Source organism: Engraulis encrasicolus, chromosome 13 (assembly GCF_034702125.1).
Source record: "Engraulis encrasicolus isolate BLACKSEA-1 chromosome 13, IST_EnEncr_1.0, whole genome shotgun sequence".
Classification (NCBI taxonomy): Eukaryota; Metazoa; Chordata; class Actinopteri; order Clupeiformes; family Engraulidae; genus Engraulis; species Engraulis encrasicolus.
The window spans coordinates 49144757-49166383 of NC_085869.1; the positions used below are offsets into that span (position 1 = coordinate 49144757).

Below are 21627 nucleotides of genomic sequence, written 5' to 3' on the forward strand. Positions count from 1 at the left end.
TTTTGACTTCTAGTCCTAAATGTAGGCTTACTACATTTCCATCCCGAGTGTCTGATTAAATGTAGGCCTAGGCTACGTGAAGTTGCCCCTCCCTCGTTTCATTCATAGGCCTATGCGCGGATGAGATGGAAAGCCTGGCTGTGCCAAACATTGTTTAAAAGTTTCATCAAATTTTGGTCGGCACACAAGGTTTTGGACATAGCCTACTAATTTCTAGTGGCACCTGGGCTACGGTTGATGCATGGATAAGCCATGTAGTAGCAAAAAAGACAGATAGCCTAGGTGAGAGGATGAGATCTTCCTCGGCTGGCGAGCGCTCCCATGTGTGTGCGCGCCTTTCCTTCCCGACAGTTGCTTACAAGTCGAAAACAGCACGAAAACAGCAAAGACAATGTGATATTTCATTCAAACAGGGCCTACACGCTCCAAATAAAACATTGGCTGGGGGGATTTTCAACCAGACCGAAGCGCGAGCAGACAGTCAGTGTGAAAAGTCAAGTCTACCGGAAAAATCGCCGTCTTCGCTGCCGCTCGCTTACCATCGGTGCACGAGCCATTTAAATAGCCTAGTGAAGTGGCATATCGCAACAGCACATGCGAATTAGCCAAATTATATGCAACAAAGTCGCCAACAAAGCGTGGATTTAACGTTTAATAGGCCTACGCATATGCCAACGTTGTGTGAATACGGGGAAAGGATAGCCTAATTGGAAAGCCACTGTCCTTTCCATAGAAGACCGCTTCGGCTTCGTTTCACCTCATAAGCATAATTTCCATGCACTGCATTTGCTGAGACTACTAAGCATAAAGTTAGCGATCAAACTAAAAATATTGGTTGTTGTCATTACAGTAGGCTATTAAATAGGCTACTATGGCTGTTGTTTAAAATAGCCATTGGATTGCCAACCGTCCCTTGTATTAAGAAACAAAAGTATGGTTCCATGAGCTGACATGGGACTCAATATCGTTAAAATAGGCCTATCAATAGCCTATCTAAGATTTTTTTCCCCGTTTTTATTAGTTTGCGTAATTGTAGCCGCCAGTGTAGTTTTTCTGTGCGTTCAGGGACCTCTGTCCAACTCATCATCGCTGTGATGTCATGTTTGTTTTGCATTCCGGTACCTTGTGATTTACAAATTAAGCACTGCGCGCTTCGTTACGCAGGCCTACATAGGCCTATATCTAGATAGATAGGCCTAGCTTTACTGACCCATCAAGGGGAAATTCGCCATGATTCACGGTAAACAGCAGAACTGATTAATTTTTTTTTTCACTGGGCGGAAAAGATTGAGCCCGCGGACCGAACCGACCCGAGCCATATGCTTATATTTTCGACCCGAACCCAGCCCGAACCCAAGGGGCCCGTCGGGTTTGTCGGGCTGACCCGACCCGTTGAGAACTCTGGTTTGGAGGGAAGCATAAGCGTTTGTCTGTGTCTGGGTCTTTGTTAGCGTGTTTGTGCGAGAGAGGGGGAGAGGGTGCCTGCGTGCGTGCGTGGGTGTGTGTGTGTGTGTTAGCCCATGATGCAGTGAGCCAGACCTTGCATGCCATGTGCAATGGGACGGACATCCTGAATGGGTGACTCACTAGATGCATTTCCTTGTTTGTTTGTGTGAGTGTGCATTGTGCGTGAATGTGTGTTTTCTAAATGAAACTAATAGTGATTCTGTCTCTCATCCCCCTGTTCACCCCCACCTTCTTCATCTCCTCCATTCCTCTCTTCCCCTTCTCCTCCTCCTCAACCCCTCTCTTCCTCCTCCTCTGTGTTTCTATTCCTTCTCTTCCTCTGTCCTCCCTCCCTCCCTCCGCTACGCAGGTCATGGAGAATGCCACTGTGGCGAGTGCAAGTGTCACGCCGGCTACGTGGGCGACAACTGCAACTGCTCGACGGAGACGGCGTCCTGCGTGTCGGACGACGGGCAGATCTGCAGCGGGCGCGGCAGCTGCGTGTGCGGGAGATGCCAGTGCACAGAGCCGGGGGCCTTCGGGGACACCTGCGAGAAATGCCCCACCTGCCCAGACGCCTGCGGCACCAAGAGGTATGAAAGGGAGCGCCAGCCTGTTGCACTTCCACTTATGGGTCAAAGACGTACAAAATGGCATTGTCATTCAGTGTAACAGATACCTTCTGCTGACTAACTGTAAAACAACATGATTTAAATTGTTTTAAATGAATGGATGTCAGCCGAGGCTTTCATGAATTCACTGGAAAAAAATAAAATAAAAGGAGTCATGTTTTTTTACAGTTACAGTCAGCAGAAGGTATCCGTTGACAATTTCATTTTGCACGTCTTTGACCCTTATACACTATAAGCTTTCTATGAAATATTTAACAGTATGGGTACTGCTACTACCATTACTACTAGTAGTAGTTACAATTACTACTAGTAGTAGTATGGGTTTTTTTGGGGACATAAGAGAAATGGCCAACCTGCTCGGATCCTTTGTATGAGTATTTGTATGCTATACTCTGGACTGATAATATTCAGGGTCAGTGCCTTAGTCTTGACAGTTTGTTTGTAAAGGATCAGTATCAGGATTTTCATCATTCGTCATTTACTACTACTACTACTACTACTACTACTACTACTACTACTGCTGCTGCTGCTGCTGCTGCTGCTGCTGTCTCTCAGGACCATCTGTCTCTTGTATTGTTTGGCATGAAACAACAGAGTCATGTTAAATTCCACACTCTTCTCCAAATAGGACTAGTGTATTGGTGCCTCCTGGGCTTTTGATATTTACATAAACATCTTATGATGGTTTTATTTTACTGGAATATGATTAACACTGGGATGATGGTGTGAGTTAGGCTGTATTTACAATCATGTGCATGTGAACTCAGTCTGTGGCTCAAGAAAGAACACAATTCAATTCCATAGCTCAAGACACACTCTATTTTGGACTGCCTAGCTGTTCGACATGTGGTAGCCAAACAAATTCCTAATGTCTCCTATGCTGACCCGGCGTCAGAATTCATCGCAGACTTTGCCTCTGGAAAGGTGAAAGGCCAATCTTCTGTCTGTCTCTGGTTTCAGTTGATGGACTGTACTAGTTGCCCTAGATTTTCTCCCTGCCAAAAGTGGGATTATGTTTTCCCTTCAGGCTGGTTTGTTGGGGTCACTCAGTGCATTACGGAGCCTTATCCTGATTTAAACGGTCAATCCAGGCTAATTTAGATCCGTAGCGTGCATGTGTACACGTTACACGGACGTATTACACTGACTCGTTGCCCTTTCTTGCTACGTACTGCATTGAGGTCTACACAATGACTCTGGTTCATCTGAATCTGTAATAGTGCATTGAGTGTCTTACACTTGTGTTATTGCCTGCTGTCATTACTAGGAAGTGCATTCGGTGTGTTACACTGACTCCTGATATCAACTATGCAATGATCTTACTGGCTGAAAGACTTATTGGGAGAAGACTGATCTTCACAACAAACAAACAAAATTTGCTTGCATTGGATATTCTTCACAGTCATTGCACACTGTTGTTTTTCTCCTCTCAGTTGCTTTGGATAATGTCCGGTGCACTGTGTAGGATGGTGGCCAGAGTCGGTATTCCAACTATGCTGCTCATTGAGACTGTACTGCTCATCTAGTAGTGGTGTCAACAATGATCGATTCGGCGATCCGAATCGATCCGGGGCATGGGTGATCCAGAATCGATCCGGCAATTTTTTTAAGTTTCAATTACTTCCATGGATATTTCGGGAGCAAATGAATGTTAAACTAAATAAAAGCACTTCAAAACATTGCAAGACTGATACAGAAAACAGCCAATAAATTGTTGCTCAGTATCTGACTACTTGTATTGCCTCATCATGGCTGATTAAACATTTGCTTTGCGTTCAGTAGAAATGTAACGCATTGCAATGCATTGTAGAATTGAGTCGGATCGGATCGGATCGGATCGGATTGGATCTAATAGAATCGAATCGGATCTAGTACCTCCCGAATCGTGATTGAATCGGATCATGAGGGCAGTGCCGATCCACACCACTATCATCTTGTGATGTCGAGGAAGTCTGTGCAGTGTGCACTGGTATTCCAGAAATTAATCTGTCAATCTTCTGGATATCAGCTACTCCATGCTAGGGGCCCCTGTCTGTCGGTTTTATTTACTTTTTTCGGCTTTGTTTAATACAGTTTTTAATTTTGCCTTCAGCTCCAGTGTGCAACTCTTCCTTTTCATTATACTGCTCTTGGAATTACGCCACCGAGCGATACGCTCAGGATAAGACATTGGCGCGGACGCCACCCCACCATTACTATTCTGAATGTGGAGATTAAACATAAGGATTAAGACCCCCCTGTTCCCCTGTGCTGTTGTTTCTAGGGAGTGCATCGAGTGTCGACTCTTCGGGACTGGACGACTGGCGGACAACCAGACATGCCAACGCCAGTGCAAAGACGAGATCATCACCGTGGAGACGCTAAGTAAGTACCTGTTCAAATCCACCTGTTCAGGTCCAGGTGGAGAAAGCTGCACTGGGAAGATCAATCTCGTGATTAGTTCATAAATAATAATGAGATTATGCTTCAGAGTGGTGTTTTCACTTCTACAACTGGACTCCAAGTTGTCTCTTAATTTAAGAAGTTGAGCGTGTTTATCCCTTCTACAATTGAAGACTTTTGAAGAATCTTAGGCTACTTATTTTCATCGGGTTTATTACTTTTACTATTCTGCATCTGCTTTCAAATACTTCCAGGACTGTGAAGTTATAGCATTGGTATTATGATACGAATTCCATATGAAATGCAGGTTGCCGTGTGCTGTGGTGTGGCCTTGAACAGATTTTCAAAAGCAGTTTTGCGGTTCAGATTCCTCCACCGTGACTCAGGCAAAATGGCAAAGCTGCTCCGTGCTACTTTGACGAGGCAGTCGCTCACAGGGGAGAGGGCCGGCCAGCAATTGAATAAGGGAACCAGGAAAGAATGAAGTGTGTATGTGTGTGTGTGTCTGCGTGTCTGCGTGTCTGCATGCAAGTGTGTGTGTTTGTGTCCAAGTGTGTGCGCACGAGTGCCTGTGCCTGTGCGTGTGCCTGTGCGTGTGCCTGTGCGTGTGCCTGTGCGTGTGCTGCCGTGTGTGCGTGCGTGCGTGCGTGCGTGCGTGCGCGTGCGTGTGCGTGTGTGTTGCATGTGTACGGTGGCCCCAGTGGCCCATGCCCATACGGCCGCCACTGGCAGCTGCAGGCAGGGCTCAGAGGGCATCTCCACAGCTGTGTGAGCACAGCGTCAACCACAACACAGCCACACGGAGCCACACTGGGCCACAGGCAACAGCACCTAACCAGAAGCAGCAGTTTCAGCTCCGGTCCCCCTCTGTTCCCAATTCCTCCGGCCGGACACATAGAACCAGACTAGTGTTCCCTCTTTGCACACACTCTTGGCCTGGCCTGGCCCTGTGGAATGGAAAACAATCATCGTGGCTTGGAGCAAAGCAGTGACAGATTCCAGCCAATCAACACATCACGTCAGGACCACAAGAAGGGGAGGGGTGCGGTTTGATTGGCTGAGACGATCTCTCAAGTTGCCGACATTTGCCAGACCTGTGCGTGCGCCATGTACTCCACCTTAATGAAGCCAGGCCAACAGTTTTTTTTTCAGTGATCTCAAAAAAAGGCATTCCAGTTTCCTTTTCTTTCCTGTTCAGACAAGGGAGGAAGAGAGTCAATATTGTCAGCGAACTAAATGAGTGATTAATGAAGGCTGATGTTGACAAAAGGTTTCCAGCGACTCAGCATTATCTCTTGACTGTGATGAGTCGGCATTAGGCATGTTAAGGCCAGCAGGGACTCAGATTGTGCCAGGGGGAATGAAATGAAATGCCACACTGGCAAAGTTTTGCGGCAATGAAGGAGGATTGCTGGAGGAACTCTGACGTGGATGTTTTTCAATTTAGAAAGGTGCAAGTCTAACATTTCGACATGGCGTCTTCATCAAATGAATCCTCCTTCGTTACTTGATCTCTAAGACCTTCCCATTGACACACCAGATTGTGAGGGCACAGGAGCACGGAGGATGCACAGTTTTTCTACGTAAAATTTCACAGCGCTCCACCACACACACACACACAGTTTTGCCCCACACCAGCAAGCCCTCATCTCATCTTATCTACCTGTCGTGATTTCACACCCCTTCCCCTGGGGCCATGCAGGTCTCTGTAACTGACTCCCACATTGTGCCAACTTTTCTCCACGCCCAGTTGCTATTGCGGTTAGGATAAGGAAGGAAGGAGAATGAACGAAAGAACAAGAGAGAAAAAGAAGAAAAACAAAGGAAAGAAAAAACAGAAGGAAAGAAGAAAGAAAGAAAGAAAGAAAGAAAGAAAGAAAGAAAGAAAGAAGGAGTGGTCTCTGTGTCTGTCTCTCTCTCCCTCTGTGTCTGTTATCTAGATCTGTTGAGGCTGACGCTGACATCTGCTTGGCTCTTTTGAGGTTGTTTTTGCGATGGCTATCTGATGTGCCAAAACACCTGTCTCGGGGTCAGGGCTTGTGTGTGCCTTGGCAGGGACAGAGTGTCTCTTCCTGTGCCTGTGGATAGCAGCCCTCCCCTCCTCAGTCCCTATCCCTTTCGTCTCGTCTCTTCTCTCTTCTCTTCTCTTGACTTTGCATCTCTTCTCTTCTCTTTGCATCTCTTCTCTTCTCCTTGCATCTCTACTCTTCATGTCTGGTCTCCTCTCCTCTCCTCTCCTTTATCTCGTCTCTTAGCACTTGTTCTTTTCTCTTCCCATTTATTCTCCTCTTCTCTTCTCATCTGTTTCCCTCTCTTCTTGTCTCTTCTCTTAATGTCTCTTCCTTCATACGGTAACTCATCGTCTCGTGTCCTTTCTTTTCTTCTTTTTTTGTACTCTCCTCTCCCCTTCTCCTCCCCTCTCCTTATCTCTCCTCACCTCTCCCCTTCTCCTCCCCTCTGCTAAGCGTCAGCAACTGTGTTTATAATATTTTCTGCTGATTGCCGGTCTGGGTGTCTGTGTTTGTGTGTTGTCTGCATACCGACACAGCCTGCTGTTCTCCTGCAGTACAGCTTGTAATGAGACCTGTTGCCCTCCTCTTGACACCCATCATTTGGCTTGGGTGCCGTGCCTCATCGTTATTTATAAGCACGGAAGCTCCCTAACTACTCCCCAGGCTGTGTATGACAAGCACGCGCGCACAAACACACATGGACGCACACGCACACGCACATGCACGCACAAACACACACGGACACACACACTTGTACACACAGTCATACACACACAGATATGCATGCCTACACACACACACACACACACACACACACACACACACACACACACACACACAGAGAGAGACTTAGGTTTCACTATGAATCGGCATACTGTGGTACCGGCTCAGTCAGCTTCATGTAGCTCAAGCTGTGCTCTTCATTTCCTCAGGGATGAGGGATGGTGGGGAGTTGGGGTTGTGGGGGGTGTCACTCAGTGTTTGATGAGGGGTCGACTGTTTCCTCCTTGTCCCTCAAAAGACGTCCCAGCGAGACCAGGAGATTTGTTGATGCAAGGGGAACCAGAGGGACCGGACCCTGGAGGCCTTCCTTTCTTCATTTCTGGGGACGTTGCGGTCAATAAATTGGGGTGGAGAAGGGGAGGGGGGGTGTCTCTCACTCATCCCTTTGGCCCTTAATGTGTTCCTGCCATGCATACAGCGGGGGGAACATTTTATTCCCGTCTAGGAATGTGCTAATAACTTATTGTTGTGCTGGTGTGGAATGATGGCCCACTTGCGTGAGCATTAGACCAGGGTCAGCGCAGTTAATGAGTTCGGGAGAGTTTTCAATGTGCTGTGTCGCCGGCTGTCATTCTCTTTTCTCCTTCGCTCTCGGTCTTTCACTTGTTTTCTGGGTCTCTGTCTTTCTCTCTCTCTCTCTCTCTCTCTCTCTCTCTCTGTCTCTCTCTCTCTCTCTCTCTCTCTCTCTCTCTCTCTCTCTCTCTCTCTCTGTAGAGTAGAGTAGAGTAGAGTAGAGTACTTTTATTAATCCCGAAGGAAATTAAGGTGTCTGTCAGCTTACATAAATACACAAATACAAAACATACACAAGACATTATACACATAATTGAACATTACAGGAAAAATATATCTTGAGTACTACCGCCACACATCATCTCACATACACACATGTTCTCTCTCTCACACACACACACTTCACACACACATTGTCCCACCCACACACACACACACACACACAAACCCACCCACAACCCCCCTCCCACACCCACACACACACACACACACTCATCCCTGCACAGACACAAGGTCCTGGTAGGGTGTCATGTTGCATACATTCACACTCACAGAAAAACAAAATAACCATGTTAAGTACACATACAAGAGCCAAAGAAGTTCTAATTATTGTCCATGCAAAAGCTGAGTAGTTCACGGCAGCTATTCCAGGGGGTGAGGTAGCTGAGGTGGGGTGTAGTGGGTTATTGTCCTGTATTGGGCAACCCTTAAAGTGTCCAAGGTAGTGCAGGCGCTTGCTCCGGGGGGTGGGGGGTAGGGGGTAGGGGGTGGGGGTGGGATGAAGTGTAACTGTTCAGTAGAGAAAGAATCTGGAAGGGGGGGGGGGGTGTAGTGGCTGCAGTTTTAGTGTTCCAGTGTGGGGGGCTAGTTTATGCAGTCCAGTCACCAATGACAATCTCTTTAATTGTCTCTTTCTGTGTGGTGTTGAAGAGCTGGATGGCCCTGGGGACAAAAGACTTGTCTGTCTGTCCGGCAGGGGAAGGCCCGGAGTCTGTAGCTGAACAGGCTCCTCTGGTTGGCCAGAAACGGGTGCAGGGGGTGTCTGTCATTTTCAAGTATTGAGTCCAATCTGCTAAGTGTCCTTTTTTCGGCTGTGGTTGTGAGATCCTCCAGTTCCATACCCACCACAGACCTAGCTTTCCTCACCAGCCTGTCAAGGCGTCCAGCGTCCCTCTTCCTAACGCTACCTCCCCAACAGGCAATAGCGTAGGTGAGGACACTTGCCATGACAGACTGATAGAACATCAGCAGGAGCCTGTTGCAGACATTGAATGATCTGAGCTTCCGTAGGAAGTAGAGCCTGCTCTGCCCTTTCTTGTAAAGAGCATCTGAATTGGCAGCCCAGTCCAGTTTGTTGTCCTGTAGTCCTGTAGTCTTCCTATGTCTGTTTCTTTCTCTGTCTGATTCACACTCTTTCACTGTCTATCTGCTTCTCCCGGTCCCTTTCTCTCTCTCTCTCTCTTTCTCCCTCTGTCTAACACTGTCCATTTCTTTCTCTCTTCTTCCTCCTTTCTTCCCTCATCCTTGATTTATTTTTCTCTCTCTCTCTCTCTCTCTCTCCCTCTCTGTCCTCTGCATGCTGCCAGTCTAGCCATTTCAGCGTGGTCCCCTCTGCTTAGCTATTTCAGACATCTGACTTTCTTAATGGACTCCACATGTACATTCCTGGAACCTCTTCACACCGCGCCAAAGCCAGGGGCTGGACTAGCGGGGAAGTGGGAATGAGAGACAGGAGGGGTGGGAGGACACAAGTGTGGGGGGTTGGTGAGGTGGGGTGGGATAGCTTGGAGGGGTGGGGGGGCTGGATTGAGGGTGGAGGGAATTTGGAAGGGGCTCAGTTTGGAAAAGTTCTGCATCTTGAGGATATTGCCAAACGTCAAAAGGAATTAGAGTGTTCCAGCGAGGGCCGTGATTGGACAGTCAATGTCCTCGGTGTGGAATGCAGAACAGAGTGCTCATCCCTCCAACTCTCCAACTGTGACTTTAGCTAAAAACGACTCAGCGGCTGTGGTGGTGGTGGTGATGGTGGTGGAGGAGGAAAAATGTCTTCTGGGCCTAGGCTTTGTTTTTGTTTTCTTGAATAAGGATGCTATGTGATTTCTCATAATCTCACTCCCTCTCTTTTGCTCTGTCTTTCTCTCATATCCCCGCCTCTCTCTCTCTCCTTCCCTCCCTCCTACTGACTTCCTGTCCCTCTTTTTCCTCTCCTTTCAATCTCTTGCTCTCCTTCATGCTAAACTTCCCTCTTCTCCCTAGTCCTCACTCAGCCTGTAATATTGAAACCTTAATGAGCTTTAATGTCTTAACACCAAGTGACCTCTGCTTGTGCTTTCTCTGGCTAGCCGCTTACTCTGTTGACATTTAACCCTCCCTCCCCTCTTGCAGAGACGGACGACCCCAACGCCGTGCTGTGCCTGTTTAAGACGGAGAACGACTGTGTGATGAAGTTCACCTACTCGGAGCACGCCAACGGCCAGTCGGTGCTCACCGCACTACAGGAGCCAGGTGGGTGGTGGTGGTGATGCTTACGCAATGTACAGATAATGGCATGGTGACGCACAGGGAATTTCTGAACAGTGTTTCTGGGCAATGATCCTACAAGATGTTGTTTGGGCAGTTGATCATGGTTTTTATCAATATTTTTTCCAAAAGAAATGGGCACACCTGAAAGTGAAAAGACCCGCTAAAAAAGTCCAATTGCCATTGTGATGCAGCACTCCCCGGCACACATTGCACACACCTGAATTGCAATTTACACTTCACCCGTGCAAGGGGGCAGCCCAGCTCTCACCCAGGGGAGCGATTTGGCAGGACTGTGTAGTATGCTCAGGGCACCTCAGTCGTGGAGAAGGATGGGGGAAGGTGATGGCTATTCACTCCTCCACCACCTGGCCATGCCTGGCACCAAACCGGCATCCCTCAGGCTACAGTCCTTACTCCCTAACTTGTTACCTGTGACTACCCTGCGCCCAGGGCCGATCTGTATGTGAGAGATGGTCTTGTGGTTGTAATATTGCAGGTTTGAATCCCGTACCAGATACACGATACACCCCCATCCATGGCTGAAATGCAAAGCCCCACAAATTCCCCAGGGACTGTAACCAATACCCTGTATCTAAATCACTAGAAAATCAGTCTGTGATGTGTAATGTAAAGCAAAGATATGGTATTTATCCCCTTGTTGTTTTGATTATCTACTTTTCAACTCAATTTTAGTTAAGGACTCATGGCAAATATTGCTCTACTCCAACTCTACTCACGTTGCTTGAAATGTTAAAATAAAATCTCCCCACCCTCTCTTTTTTTTTTTTTTTTTTTTTTTTCCAAATCGCACCCTGTACCACACGTCTTCACATACTGCACTCCACAAAGCAGTCAGGGTCCTGCTGCTTAGCTGCTGCTGCTGCTGCTGGTGTTGTGTTTGAGGCTAAGCCAGGAGCCATGCTGGGGTGGAAGGGGAAATGGAGTCAAGCAGAGGCACTATGGAGACACTCAACTCACTCAGGCATTCCACTTAGAACTCTAGAAACATCCTGTCAGCACAGAACCCAAACATGTGAAGTGCAAAGGGCAAGGGCTGCTGAATTAGTCCTGTTGATCGCAGCTTCATGTATGTACGTGTGTTACTGTGTATGTGTGTAGAGCATGTAATATACCGTAGAAATGGCTCTACAGTAAATTAACACCAGCCAACTAACTGGCCAAATGCTGGTGAAAATTTCAGTTTGGCTCTCCCCACTCACTTCCTGTCATTACACCTTCACTGTCCTATCAAATAAAAGCAAAAAAGCCCAAAAAATATTTAGAAAAGACCAACATACTAGCCACTTTGACCCTTTAGTGAGTGCGTGTTTGGCTAGTAAGATCAACATCTATTAGCTATTTTGGCTAGTGATGAATAAAGTTAATTTGGAGCCTTGACTGCATACTAATAGGGCTGTTGGTATGAATATGGGTACTGAAGAAGCACTCACTCATGCAGCCCTTGACGTGTTTCAGTTCCATGCTGACGGAATGTTGTGAGGATCCAATTGGAAGGCTGGAGTGTTTTTCTTCCCTCTGCAGTCTGAGTGTAGCTAGTGGGTTCATGTGTATCTGTATGTGTGCTCCACGATATCTTGGGGGTGGGGATGGGTATTGGGTGTTTATGTGAGGCAAGTTTCTATGTGTCTCACATGTGGTTGTTCCTTAATGCCTTGTATGACCTATGATGACGCAAGTCTGTTTCCACTAGTCACACATCTGACTGTCTGCGTGTCTGCACACATGTGTTTGACTGTGCACTAATGCCCTGCTAGTTACGCATGTCCACTTGTGTGGCCTGACAGAGGTCACAGGTGACTGCATATGGTGTATGCTCCTCAGTCAGACATGTGTTAAAAACACATGTTGGAGTGGCACAGACATGCAGCCACACATGTCACTCACTCCGACACTCTAGCATGTCAAACATCCCTGAATGCTGTGCTGTTCTGATGGTTCTGGGATGTTGATGGTCGCTACGTACTGCAATCAGACGTCTATTGTTTGCATCAGTCCCTCAAAACCCCTCTTACGACTGTCCTCTTTGTTTTAAATCCATCTGGTATCAGTCATCTGTCATTATCCATCAGTGTGGCGCGGCACAGGATGCCCTGACACACAAAAGTCTCATAATATTGCCTTGAGCTTGTCCACTTTGCGGCCCGCAATGACTTGTCTAGCTCACTCAAATGTGTGTTTATCGTATTGTTTCACAAGGATGCCCTGAGGGTGCTGCTGGCGGTTGTGGTTATTTTTGTTATTATATATAACTATTATTATATAAATGTAAAAAAATATATTAAATCAAATGTAATATATTTTTGTATATATATATATATAATTATTTATTTATTAATTATATAATAATTATTTATTTATTAATAATATTACTTAAATTGCACCAACCCCCTCTGAAACTTTGTGACCTGCAATGACATGTCCATCTTCCAACATGTTGTCCTTTTCATTCATGCTACCCCTACTCACTGCTATAATGTGTTGTGCTCTTGTTTGACCAGAGTGTGGCGCTGCGCCGGATGCCATGACGGTGCTGCTGGCGGTGGTGGGCAGCATCCTGCTGGTGGGCATTGTGCTGCTTGCCATCTGGAAACTCGTCATCACCGTCCACGACCGGAGAGAGTTTGCACGGTTCCAGAACGCACGCTCCCGAGCTCGCTACGAGATGGTGAGTACGGTGTATTTTGTGAGCGAGCGAGTGAGTGAGTGAGTGAGTGAGTGAGTGAGTGAGTGAGTGAGTGAGCGAGCGAGTGAGTGAGTGAGAACTTCCAGAGCGCCCATTCCAAGGCTCAGTTCGGATGGAAATTCAAGAGTGAAGTTGTGCATGCATGCGAGAGAAAGAAATGACAGCAGTTTCAGTTGCAATTGCAAAGCTGAATGTGATGTTGGTTCGCAAACAATTGCATTCATAAGAATGCCTTATGCATAATGCTTCAGAATCTTATAAGCAGGGGAAGGAAGAGATGCCTCTTGTGATTGTCGCCATTTGCCTGATATTTGTATATGGTATACATGGTGCTGTGTTTTCTCTGGGGTTAAATTAAATACAGTCTGTCTACTACTGTTCCCTGCTAAGCTGGACCGCAATTACAGCAATCTGTATCTTTAATTACAGCTTCATACAATGTTGGTTCTCAGATCAGTCATAAGAGTATGCACATCCCACCTCTCTGAGGCCAGGTGCAGGACAAAGGTGCATCTGATAGTGGAAAGAGTAGAAGTAGCACACTGTAGCTCTGCTTTGAAAATGGATTCAGGTCATACGTTTCGACCCAACATGGTCTTCATCAGACATGCCTGATGAAGACCCTGTTGGGTCGAAACGTTGTATGACCTGAATACATTTTCAAAGCGGAGCTTTTTTCCAAGTGAGAAATGAAGATCTGGGCTAAAGTGTAATCTGTTAATTGGAAGCAGAAATTGTCTTGCTGCAGAGAGAAAGAGAGCACTTTGTTATTGGTCATGAGTTGCCACATCAAATTCAAGTCCTCTGTGTTTTTAGTTGTTTTCCCCCTGGACCATAGCAATGCCATAATATTTTTGTTTAGTTTACTGGAACCTTTTGACACAATTCTTCATTAATTTATTCTCTCTCTCTCACCCCCGCCTTCTGTTCTCTCCATATATCTCTCTCTCTCTCTCTCTCTCTCTCTCTCTCTCTCTCTCTCTCTCTCTCTCTCTCTCTAGGCATCCAACCCCCTGTATAAACAGCCCATTTCCACGCACGCAGTGGAGACCGTCTTCCAGATGCAGAGCAAGTCTTCCTTCAACGGGGGAGTCCACTGAAGCCCCCCCAGACCAGAGGGGGGGGGTGGACAGGGGCACGGCAGGACCGGTCCAAGAAAATGGGGATGGGGTGGGGGTTAATTTTTTGGAGGAAAAAGAAAGAGACTGGAGAAGGACTTGAGTGATGGAACCCATCCTCATTCAACCACATTTGTGACTGCGATTCCAGAAACACCTGTTGTTTTTTTTTTTTTTTTTCTCCTGGCGCCTATTTTCAATGCATAACTTTTTATTTAGTGGTGTCATTATGGGACTGACTGACGAACTGATAGCAGCTCAAGTGATTTTGCAGCAGTGGAGTAAGAGAAATGGTGTCGTGAATAGTCATCCATGCCCTTCACAAGGAACGTCATTATTCACTGAACGTCTGAATGAATTTGCAGCTGCTCTGTTTTTGTAAAAGAACTATAAAGAACCATCTGCACATCCAGAGAGAACCTGCAGTAAAAAAAAAAAAAAATAGAAGAAGAAAGGATCTTCAGTGTGGAACTTTTGAACGAGTGACATTTGCCAAATTTTTCGTGCATACATACACACACACACAATGTCTGCCGTAATTGATGCACTGTACATTGAGCTGTACAGCCCTAATGAGGCATTGATTTTTTTTTCCTAGTTCGTATGTATATATTTTTTTAAAGCTGTGCCTTTCACGGGATGCATCCTTAATCTTGTCACAGTAGAAGATAACCCTGCCACCACAGCAGACCGACATCCGCCGACTGGACTGCTTCAAGTAGACTCAGACAATACTACTTTGCAGTCATCACTCTTGACATACTTGGTACTAATGTAACAATGAGCAATAGATCCTCTTGACTCTGTGGTTTTTGCACATTAGATGATGTTTGTACTGCTCATAAAGCAATAACCACTCATAAGAATATCATTCATTCATTCATTCACTGTATCATGTTTTTATTGGTACTACGATTGTGGAGTCTAAGTGCTGCCACTACCCTCCTTTGTGTTGAATTAGATTTGACCATAGATGTAGTCGACAAAGGGGGGTGGGGGTCGTGACTTGGGTTCACTTAACTTGGGTGCCACTCAATTCTTCATTCATAAGAGCTTGACTTTGGGTTGTGTGTGACAGAAGATGTGCTTTCTGATGGATGTAGAGTTACAGTAGTTGATCAACTGTGTGGCTTGTGTGTGCGTGTCTGTGTCTGTGCGCGCACCTGCGTGTGTCTGTGTGCATGCCAGTGTGTTTGCGTGTGCGTTTTGACATGGCTTGTTGCTTGGTTTGTGTATGCATGCTTTCTGTAGAAACATGTTTACACGTTCCAGATGCTAAGCCTCCCTTCCTCCCTCCCCTTCTTCCTCCCAACCTTCCCAAAGTAAGACTACCAATAGGTGAAGCAATTGTTGTGGACAGGCTGTTCAACTAACACATGTGCTCCATCGCACGTTGCCAGAGGAGGAGAGGGAGAGAGAGCTATCCCACCTCCTCTCTCCCTTCTCCCTTCAGATGGGACTGGCCAAACACATCTGGCCTGCTATGATCATCACTGGCACATCCAGGCTCCAGCCTGCTCCAGGACAGGCAGCAGAAACCTCAGAAATGTTTTTCAACGTCTTAAAAGCTTTGAATATTGAGGAGTAGTATGTGTATGTTTCTGTCTGTAATGTGTGGATACATGTGTAAGCTTGGGAGGGTGTAGAAACAATAGGCTTGTGAATTGACTGTGTGCATGCATGTGTGTGTATGTGTGTGTAAGTGATGACTGGCCCCTTTCATTCCTCGTCACCCAGATGGTTGACATCATATAGAGACCTCAGGTGGAAGTCAAACTACTTCCTCGCATCATTTCCTGCTGCTTGTTAGCCAGGCCACACCCTCCTAGTTCAGCATTGCTTCTAGTCAGGCCAAGAGCAATGTAAATATCGTTTCTGATCTCCAGAAAAATTGGGACGTCCACCCACTTTGTCAGAAAACAGTCAACCAGTAGCAAACCTAGGGAGGCGGGTCAACCATGCCGTTTGGGAAACGTTAATTGTTATGCCCTTGGTCAGACCAAATCTCAAAGAGATTTGAAAGTCGATGATAATCAGGCTAGCTGCTTGGGGCCTTTTGCCTCTTGTGACACTCTGCCTCTGTGGAGAAAGCAATACAGGCAATTAAGTTTCCCCGCCGTCAACGCAGTCAGAGCAACTTTTTTGGCGGGGTGGCTTTCCCCCATTCAACATCCCGATTGCAAAAGGCATAATGACCTTTGCATTTGTGCTCTTGTCAGATATCGAATATATAACTTTGATCATTGATGACGTCGAGCCTTGCATCACAAGGCCACAAGCAGCAGGAAAGGATGGTGAGGGACTAGATTGAGTTACACCCCTCGTGTTTACTGGTCTCTTTGGTGCCAGGCATGAAGCACTGCCACACTTTTGAAGTGTTCATATTCCCAGGTCAAAGGTCATCATTGTCCGTGTACAGACATCCTTTCATCATGAATGGATTAACACTAAGCACAGAGTTATACACAGCACAATATTACAGTTTACCCAATAAATGGAAAAGTGCAGGGTAACATCTTTTCTCCTTGTCTGTCGTCATTGTCTGCCATCCAGAGGGTGTTTGTTACGTAATTTGCAACATAATATGAAACGAGATGGCTCCCATGGTTTATATTAAAATCCCATTGTTAATTCATTGATGCAAATTCACCAACATGCTGCTTGAAATGAGTATTAATAAATGTTCTAAGGTTTTTACAGTAATGGGTGTGTGTACCCAAATGCATCACACGGATCACAAGGTGTGGGGTTTATTTAGGGGTTTATTGGTGTGGAAAACATGGGGAGGACAGACAGACACGTGGAAACAGGGGGCAGAGACAAGAGGGGAGAGAGAGGAGAAAAGGGAGAGGACAAGAGGGGGGGGTGGAGGGCAGAGGACAGGCACATAGGGACAGAAGGAGGGAAGACAAAGAGACATGGGGAACAGAAGAGGAAGGGCAATGGACAGAGGAGAGAGGACAGGCACACAGATATAGAGAGTGTTCAGTCGCCTGTTGCCGATCTCCAGAAGCAAGACATGAGGCTGCAGCTCGAACGCCCTCCTCTCTCACGCCTCTCTCTCCTCATCTGCCTCTCTGCCTCCCTCTTTTCCTCTCTCGTCCTCTTTCTGGCTGCTTTTTCTGCCTCTTTTTTTTCCTTCTCTTCTCTCTTCTTCTGCGCCTTGGCGGCTGCCCTCATCCTCTTCTCTGCCTCCTTCCTCAGCTGCTGTTCTAGTCTCTCCCTCTGCTTCTCTGCGGCAGCTTGCAGCTTCTCCTCTTTCTTGAGGAACTTGTCCTCCAGGCTGCTATCTCAAATTGAGCATCGAGCTCCCTCTCTTTCTGAGCATGTTTCCTCACTTGCTTCTCTATGGCGTCTTTGTGCAGGAAAGCCTAAAATAATTTTGTGAAAGAAAGGTAAATATAGTAGGTATTCTACTATTACTACTGCTATAAGTAGTAATATAGTAGTAGTAGCAAAAGCACTGTTAGTAATTATTAAATGTGAGATGTTAAATGTTATATTATTATGGGCCTATCAGTGCCCAGGTGGAAGTGTAATGTTTTGCAAGATCAGCTGTGTGTGTGCGCAGCTAGTTCTGTACCTGTAGATGGTCATTCAGGACGGGCCTGTTTCCCTGCACCTTCCTCCACTGCTCTCGAAGGCCCCATGTGAGGAACACCTGGGGGGTGTTGCTATCTCCTGCTGCCATAGGAGCCTGAGGAGTGCACACACACACACACACAACTCATGATTGCCTGTTCCTTCCTCTATGTTGAAGGCTTTCTGCTGTTAGACAGCAGCGCTGAGCATTTATATAGCACATATTCATATAGCACATATTTATATAGCACATTGTGTGGTTCCAAGGTCCAACAGTAGCCTATTTCTACCCTTGATACCTGTGAGCCAAATTCGCCATCCCCTCCTCCCCTAGTATCACCTTCAATTTCAATAGGGGCTTGTGTGGTCCACTGTGCTATGTAAGCTTATCTATCGCCGCCTACCAGGCCAAGACCCAGGGGTCCAAGAACCAAGCGGGCCCGGAAGCCAGACCCTTAACGCTACAAAAAAAAAAAGACACTTTTGGTCTAACATTTTTTGTCTATATAATATAAAATTGCACTTTTAATTACCTTTTTTCACATTTTCTCAGGGGAGAAACCCCTAATACACCAACGAGAAAGGCTCTGACATCTTCGCTAAACACCCACATGTTTTTGAACCTCACGATTCCATTGAGAGGGGGTCTTTCTTGTTCTCTATAATATCAGCCCTAACACTATCCCTCCTTTAGCAGCACCCTCCATTTCAATAGGGGCTCACAGTGCTATCCATGTTGCCGCCTATACAGGTAGTATACGCTGTAACCACTATTCCTCCCTTAGCATCTCCTTCCATTTCAATAGGGGCTTGTGTGGTCCATGGTGCGATATGTCCATGTCACCACCACCTACAGTATAAAATTAGCCCTATCACTATCCCTCCCTTAGCAGAGCCCTCCGTTTCAAAAGGATGTGAGTATACTGTATGCACTGTCTTTCCTTACCTCCATCCACCTGTCTGCCTGCTCCCTCAGGTCAGCCATGAGCTGCTGCTTGTGGGCGGCGCTGGTGGCGTCGCCGTCCACCACCAGGGTGCCGCTCCAGGCCTTGACTCTCTCCAGCACCAGGCCCATCCCTTCTCCTTTCTCCTGGTCCTGGAGCTGCTCCAGATCGGGGCCCATGGTGGAGCTTCCTGGCAGCCCCATGGCAGAGTCCTCTGGCTGGGTGATGGCGTCCTCCGGCTGGGTGATGGCGTGCTCTGGCTGGGTGATAGCTTGCTCTGGCTGGGTGGAGGAGTGCTCTGTCTGGGTGATGGCGTGCTCTGGCTGGGTGATGGCGTGCTCTGGCTGGGTGATGGCGTGCTCTGGCTGGGTGGAGTGCTCTGGCTGGGTGATGGCGTGCTCTGGCTGGGTGGCGGTGTGGTCTGCCTGGGTGGTGGTGTGGTCTGCCTGGGCGATGGCGTGCCTCCCCTGGATGGGGGCCATTCGCAGTAGGGTGGCCTGGTGGCAGACCTCCTGGGCCTCCTGGGCCAGCTGCAGGAGGGAGGCCTGGAGCCTCCGGCGCTCCTCTTGCCGGGCGGCCTCCGCAGCAGCCAGCAGTGAGGCCCTGTCGATCTGCCACTTGGCCTCATCAGCCTCATTGGAGGCAGCCAGATTACTGCGGGACACACACACACACACACTCTCTGATCTACTAATACTCTACTGTACTCTAGTAGCATATCTGTATCTATATTAGCCTATTACACACCTGCCATTTGGTCTCATCTTCATTGGAAACAGTCAGGTCACTGTGGTAGACACATACACGCCTACACACTCTGATCTACACTAGAACGCTGTACTCTTTTTTATCTGTAGGCCTACTGTAGGGTCTACTCCGAACTCTGGCGACGTGTGCAGCTGTCGACTTCGAAGGCCGTTATCCCACGTTATCCCACATCTGCCGTAGCCTACTTTTTCAGGTGTAGGTAGGATTTTTTAAATAGCCTATTTGGTCTTACTTAGACGCGTCTAGAATCTTCGTTTGGAATGCCGATGTTGTGATCACTTAATTTTCTGTAGATGATGTGCATGGTTTCAACAGCGTTGTCCCAGATACCATCGGCATTCCAAACGAAGATTCTATGCGCGTCTAACCTAGTTGCACACTAGACGTCTGACCGGTTCCATGGAATTAATTAATGGTCACCATCAGCCGATTTATTTACCATTTTCTATGTTAAAAAGGGGAGGGATGGCTCATCTTACCCCGTGGTTCAACTTACCGTTGTTCAACAGGTTCAAACGTTTGCCCCTGCGCACCCCCTTGTAGCAATGTGGTTCTCGCACCCCCTAAACGAATGTTTTTGTGTGCTGAATGAATGGATTCACTGCACAAATCATTGCACCTTATGCAGAGTCATTCGAGGAATCGTTGGAATGGGAACTATATCCGCCATTGCTTAATTCAGCTCGCGCACCCCTTTGTGCTCGCACCCCAGTTTGGGAAACCCTGGATAGCCTACTCAGAGAATGGTTACCATGCTCTGGCCTACTCTACTCACGTTGGCCTGCGATATTCACCGGATTCTATTCTTCTCTATTCCAATCAAATGTTATCATATTCTATTCCTTTACATTCTATTCGCTTATTTACACACATACACATAGGCTGGCTATCCTATTCTATTCACATCTATTGCTCGCTTATACACGCACGCATGCAGTTGCGCACGGCACGCACCTGATTTCCTCATGGAAATTCAGCGTAGTGCGGTTCCAGGCCTCTTGCACCTCCTGGTCTTCCTCATTCATCTCCGTTAAGACCCGCAGCACATCCTGCAGCACCGCCGGGGTCAGGGAGCCCATAAGGTCGGGCGGTATACGGTCCATCACATGAAACTTGCACTATCTCACTGGGATAATTTTTCACTCAGATCGTGCTTCACTAAATGATGCTGGAATGTTGACTGTCTGCCTTTTTATAGACGGTTCTGTTCGTACCACGGTAACCGAACGTTACGTCATAATAGCAAACGTATTTTCATTTTGAGGTAATAACACGGATAAGGCCCACTCATGTTGACCTGCTGTAAAGTGGCACAGAAACAGCAAGTTCCCCAATGTACAGTAGGCTACAAAATGTGCCTAATGTGTATGTTTGTTGTCTTCTCTATGTATTTCAGATTAAAAAATACCGTCCTGCTCTTGACACGCTGCACAGCATGCATAGGCTACATAAGCATGCAAGGTTATGAAAACTGTTTATGAAACCGTTTGGGGTTTTTTCTGCATATTTTCCTGAAATGTGGGGTCAGTTGACATTATCTGAGACTAATTTTGGACTATAGGGTGAAAACAAGGTCAAGAAATATGGGAGTAGATATTTTTGTATATTGTGAACGTATGCCTCTGCTGTGTATACAGTATGTTTCCTTGTATGGCTCTGCACTGTGTGTCATGATTAGGGAATCTTGATTACTGCCAGATTTCTGAGGCCCTTCTGAAGGGGAGGGGTGTGGATTGGTGTGGGGTTGAGAGGGGAATAGACCAAGGCCATCAAACAACTCTCTCAGCCCAGTCATTTGCCTGCTGCGCTCTGGTCTGGTCATAACTTCCAGCCTGCTAAACTTCAACCACCCACGTGTGTCGTAATGATGTCCAGTGTCACATCACATCAGCATCAAACCGCTACACCCTCCACATCATCATACCCACCCCCACCCCTGCACTGCCATCTCTGCCCAACGTCCTCACTAATACACCCTGACCCTCATCACCATCCCCCCTCCCCCTCCCAACTACATCCCTGCCTAGCACCCACGCGGAACCACCCCAACCGCCCATCATCATACCCACCGCCCATCCCTACCCAACAGCCTCAATCCCCGCACACTACTCACATACCCCCCCCCCCCACACACACACACACACACACACACACACACACACACACACACATCACTGCCCAACATCCACACCAACACACCCCAACCCACATCCCGCTACC

At 47.2% G+C, this 21627-nt stretch overlaps 2 protein-coding genes across 2 annotated transcripts in view; one reads left to right on the plus strand and one right to left on the minus strand.

Annotated features, from left to right (window-relative positions):
- Nucleotides 1-14180, plus strand: part of itgb5 (integrin, beta 5) — a 66329-nt gene extending 52149 nt beyond the window's left edge. Inside the window, exons 12-16 of the mRNA XM_063214159.1 lie at nucleotides 1817-2039; nucleotides 4342-4442; nucleotides 10154-10273; nucleotides 12811-12977; nucleotides 13997-14180. Coding sequence (XP_063070229.1) covers nucleotides 1817-2039; nucleotides 4342-4442; nucleotides 10154-10273; nucleotides 12811-12977; nucleotides 13997-14095 — 710 coding nt within the window. The 3' untranslated portion in view covers nucleotides 14096-14180. The remainder of the gene's footprint in view (nucleotides 1-1816; nucleotides 2040-4341; nucleotides 4443-10153; nucleotides 10274-12810; nucleotides 12978-13996) is intronic.
- A 3145-nt stretch (nucleotides 14181-17325) lies between these two features.
- On the minus strand, nucleotides 17326-20678 carry LOC134460587 (uncharacterized). Its single transcript, XM_063212963.1, has 4 exons — nucleotides 20362-20678; nucleotides 18642-19293; nucleotides 17697-17810; nucleotides 17326-17484 (listed from the first exon to the last, which is right to left on the minus strand). Exons 1-4 carry the CDS (start codon nucleotides 20508-20510, stop codon nucleotides 17326-17328), a joined length of 1074 nt encoding a protein of 357 aa, XP_063069033.1. The 5' UTR covers nucleotides 20511-20678.
- Nucleotides 20679-21627: the final 949 nt, after the last annotated feature.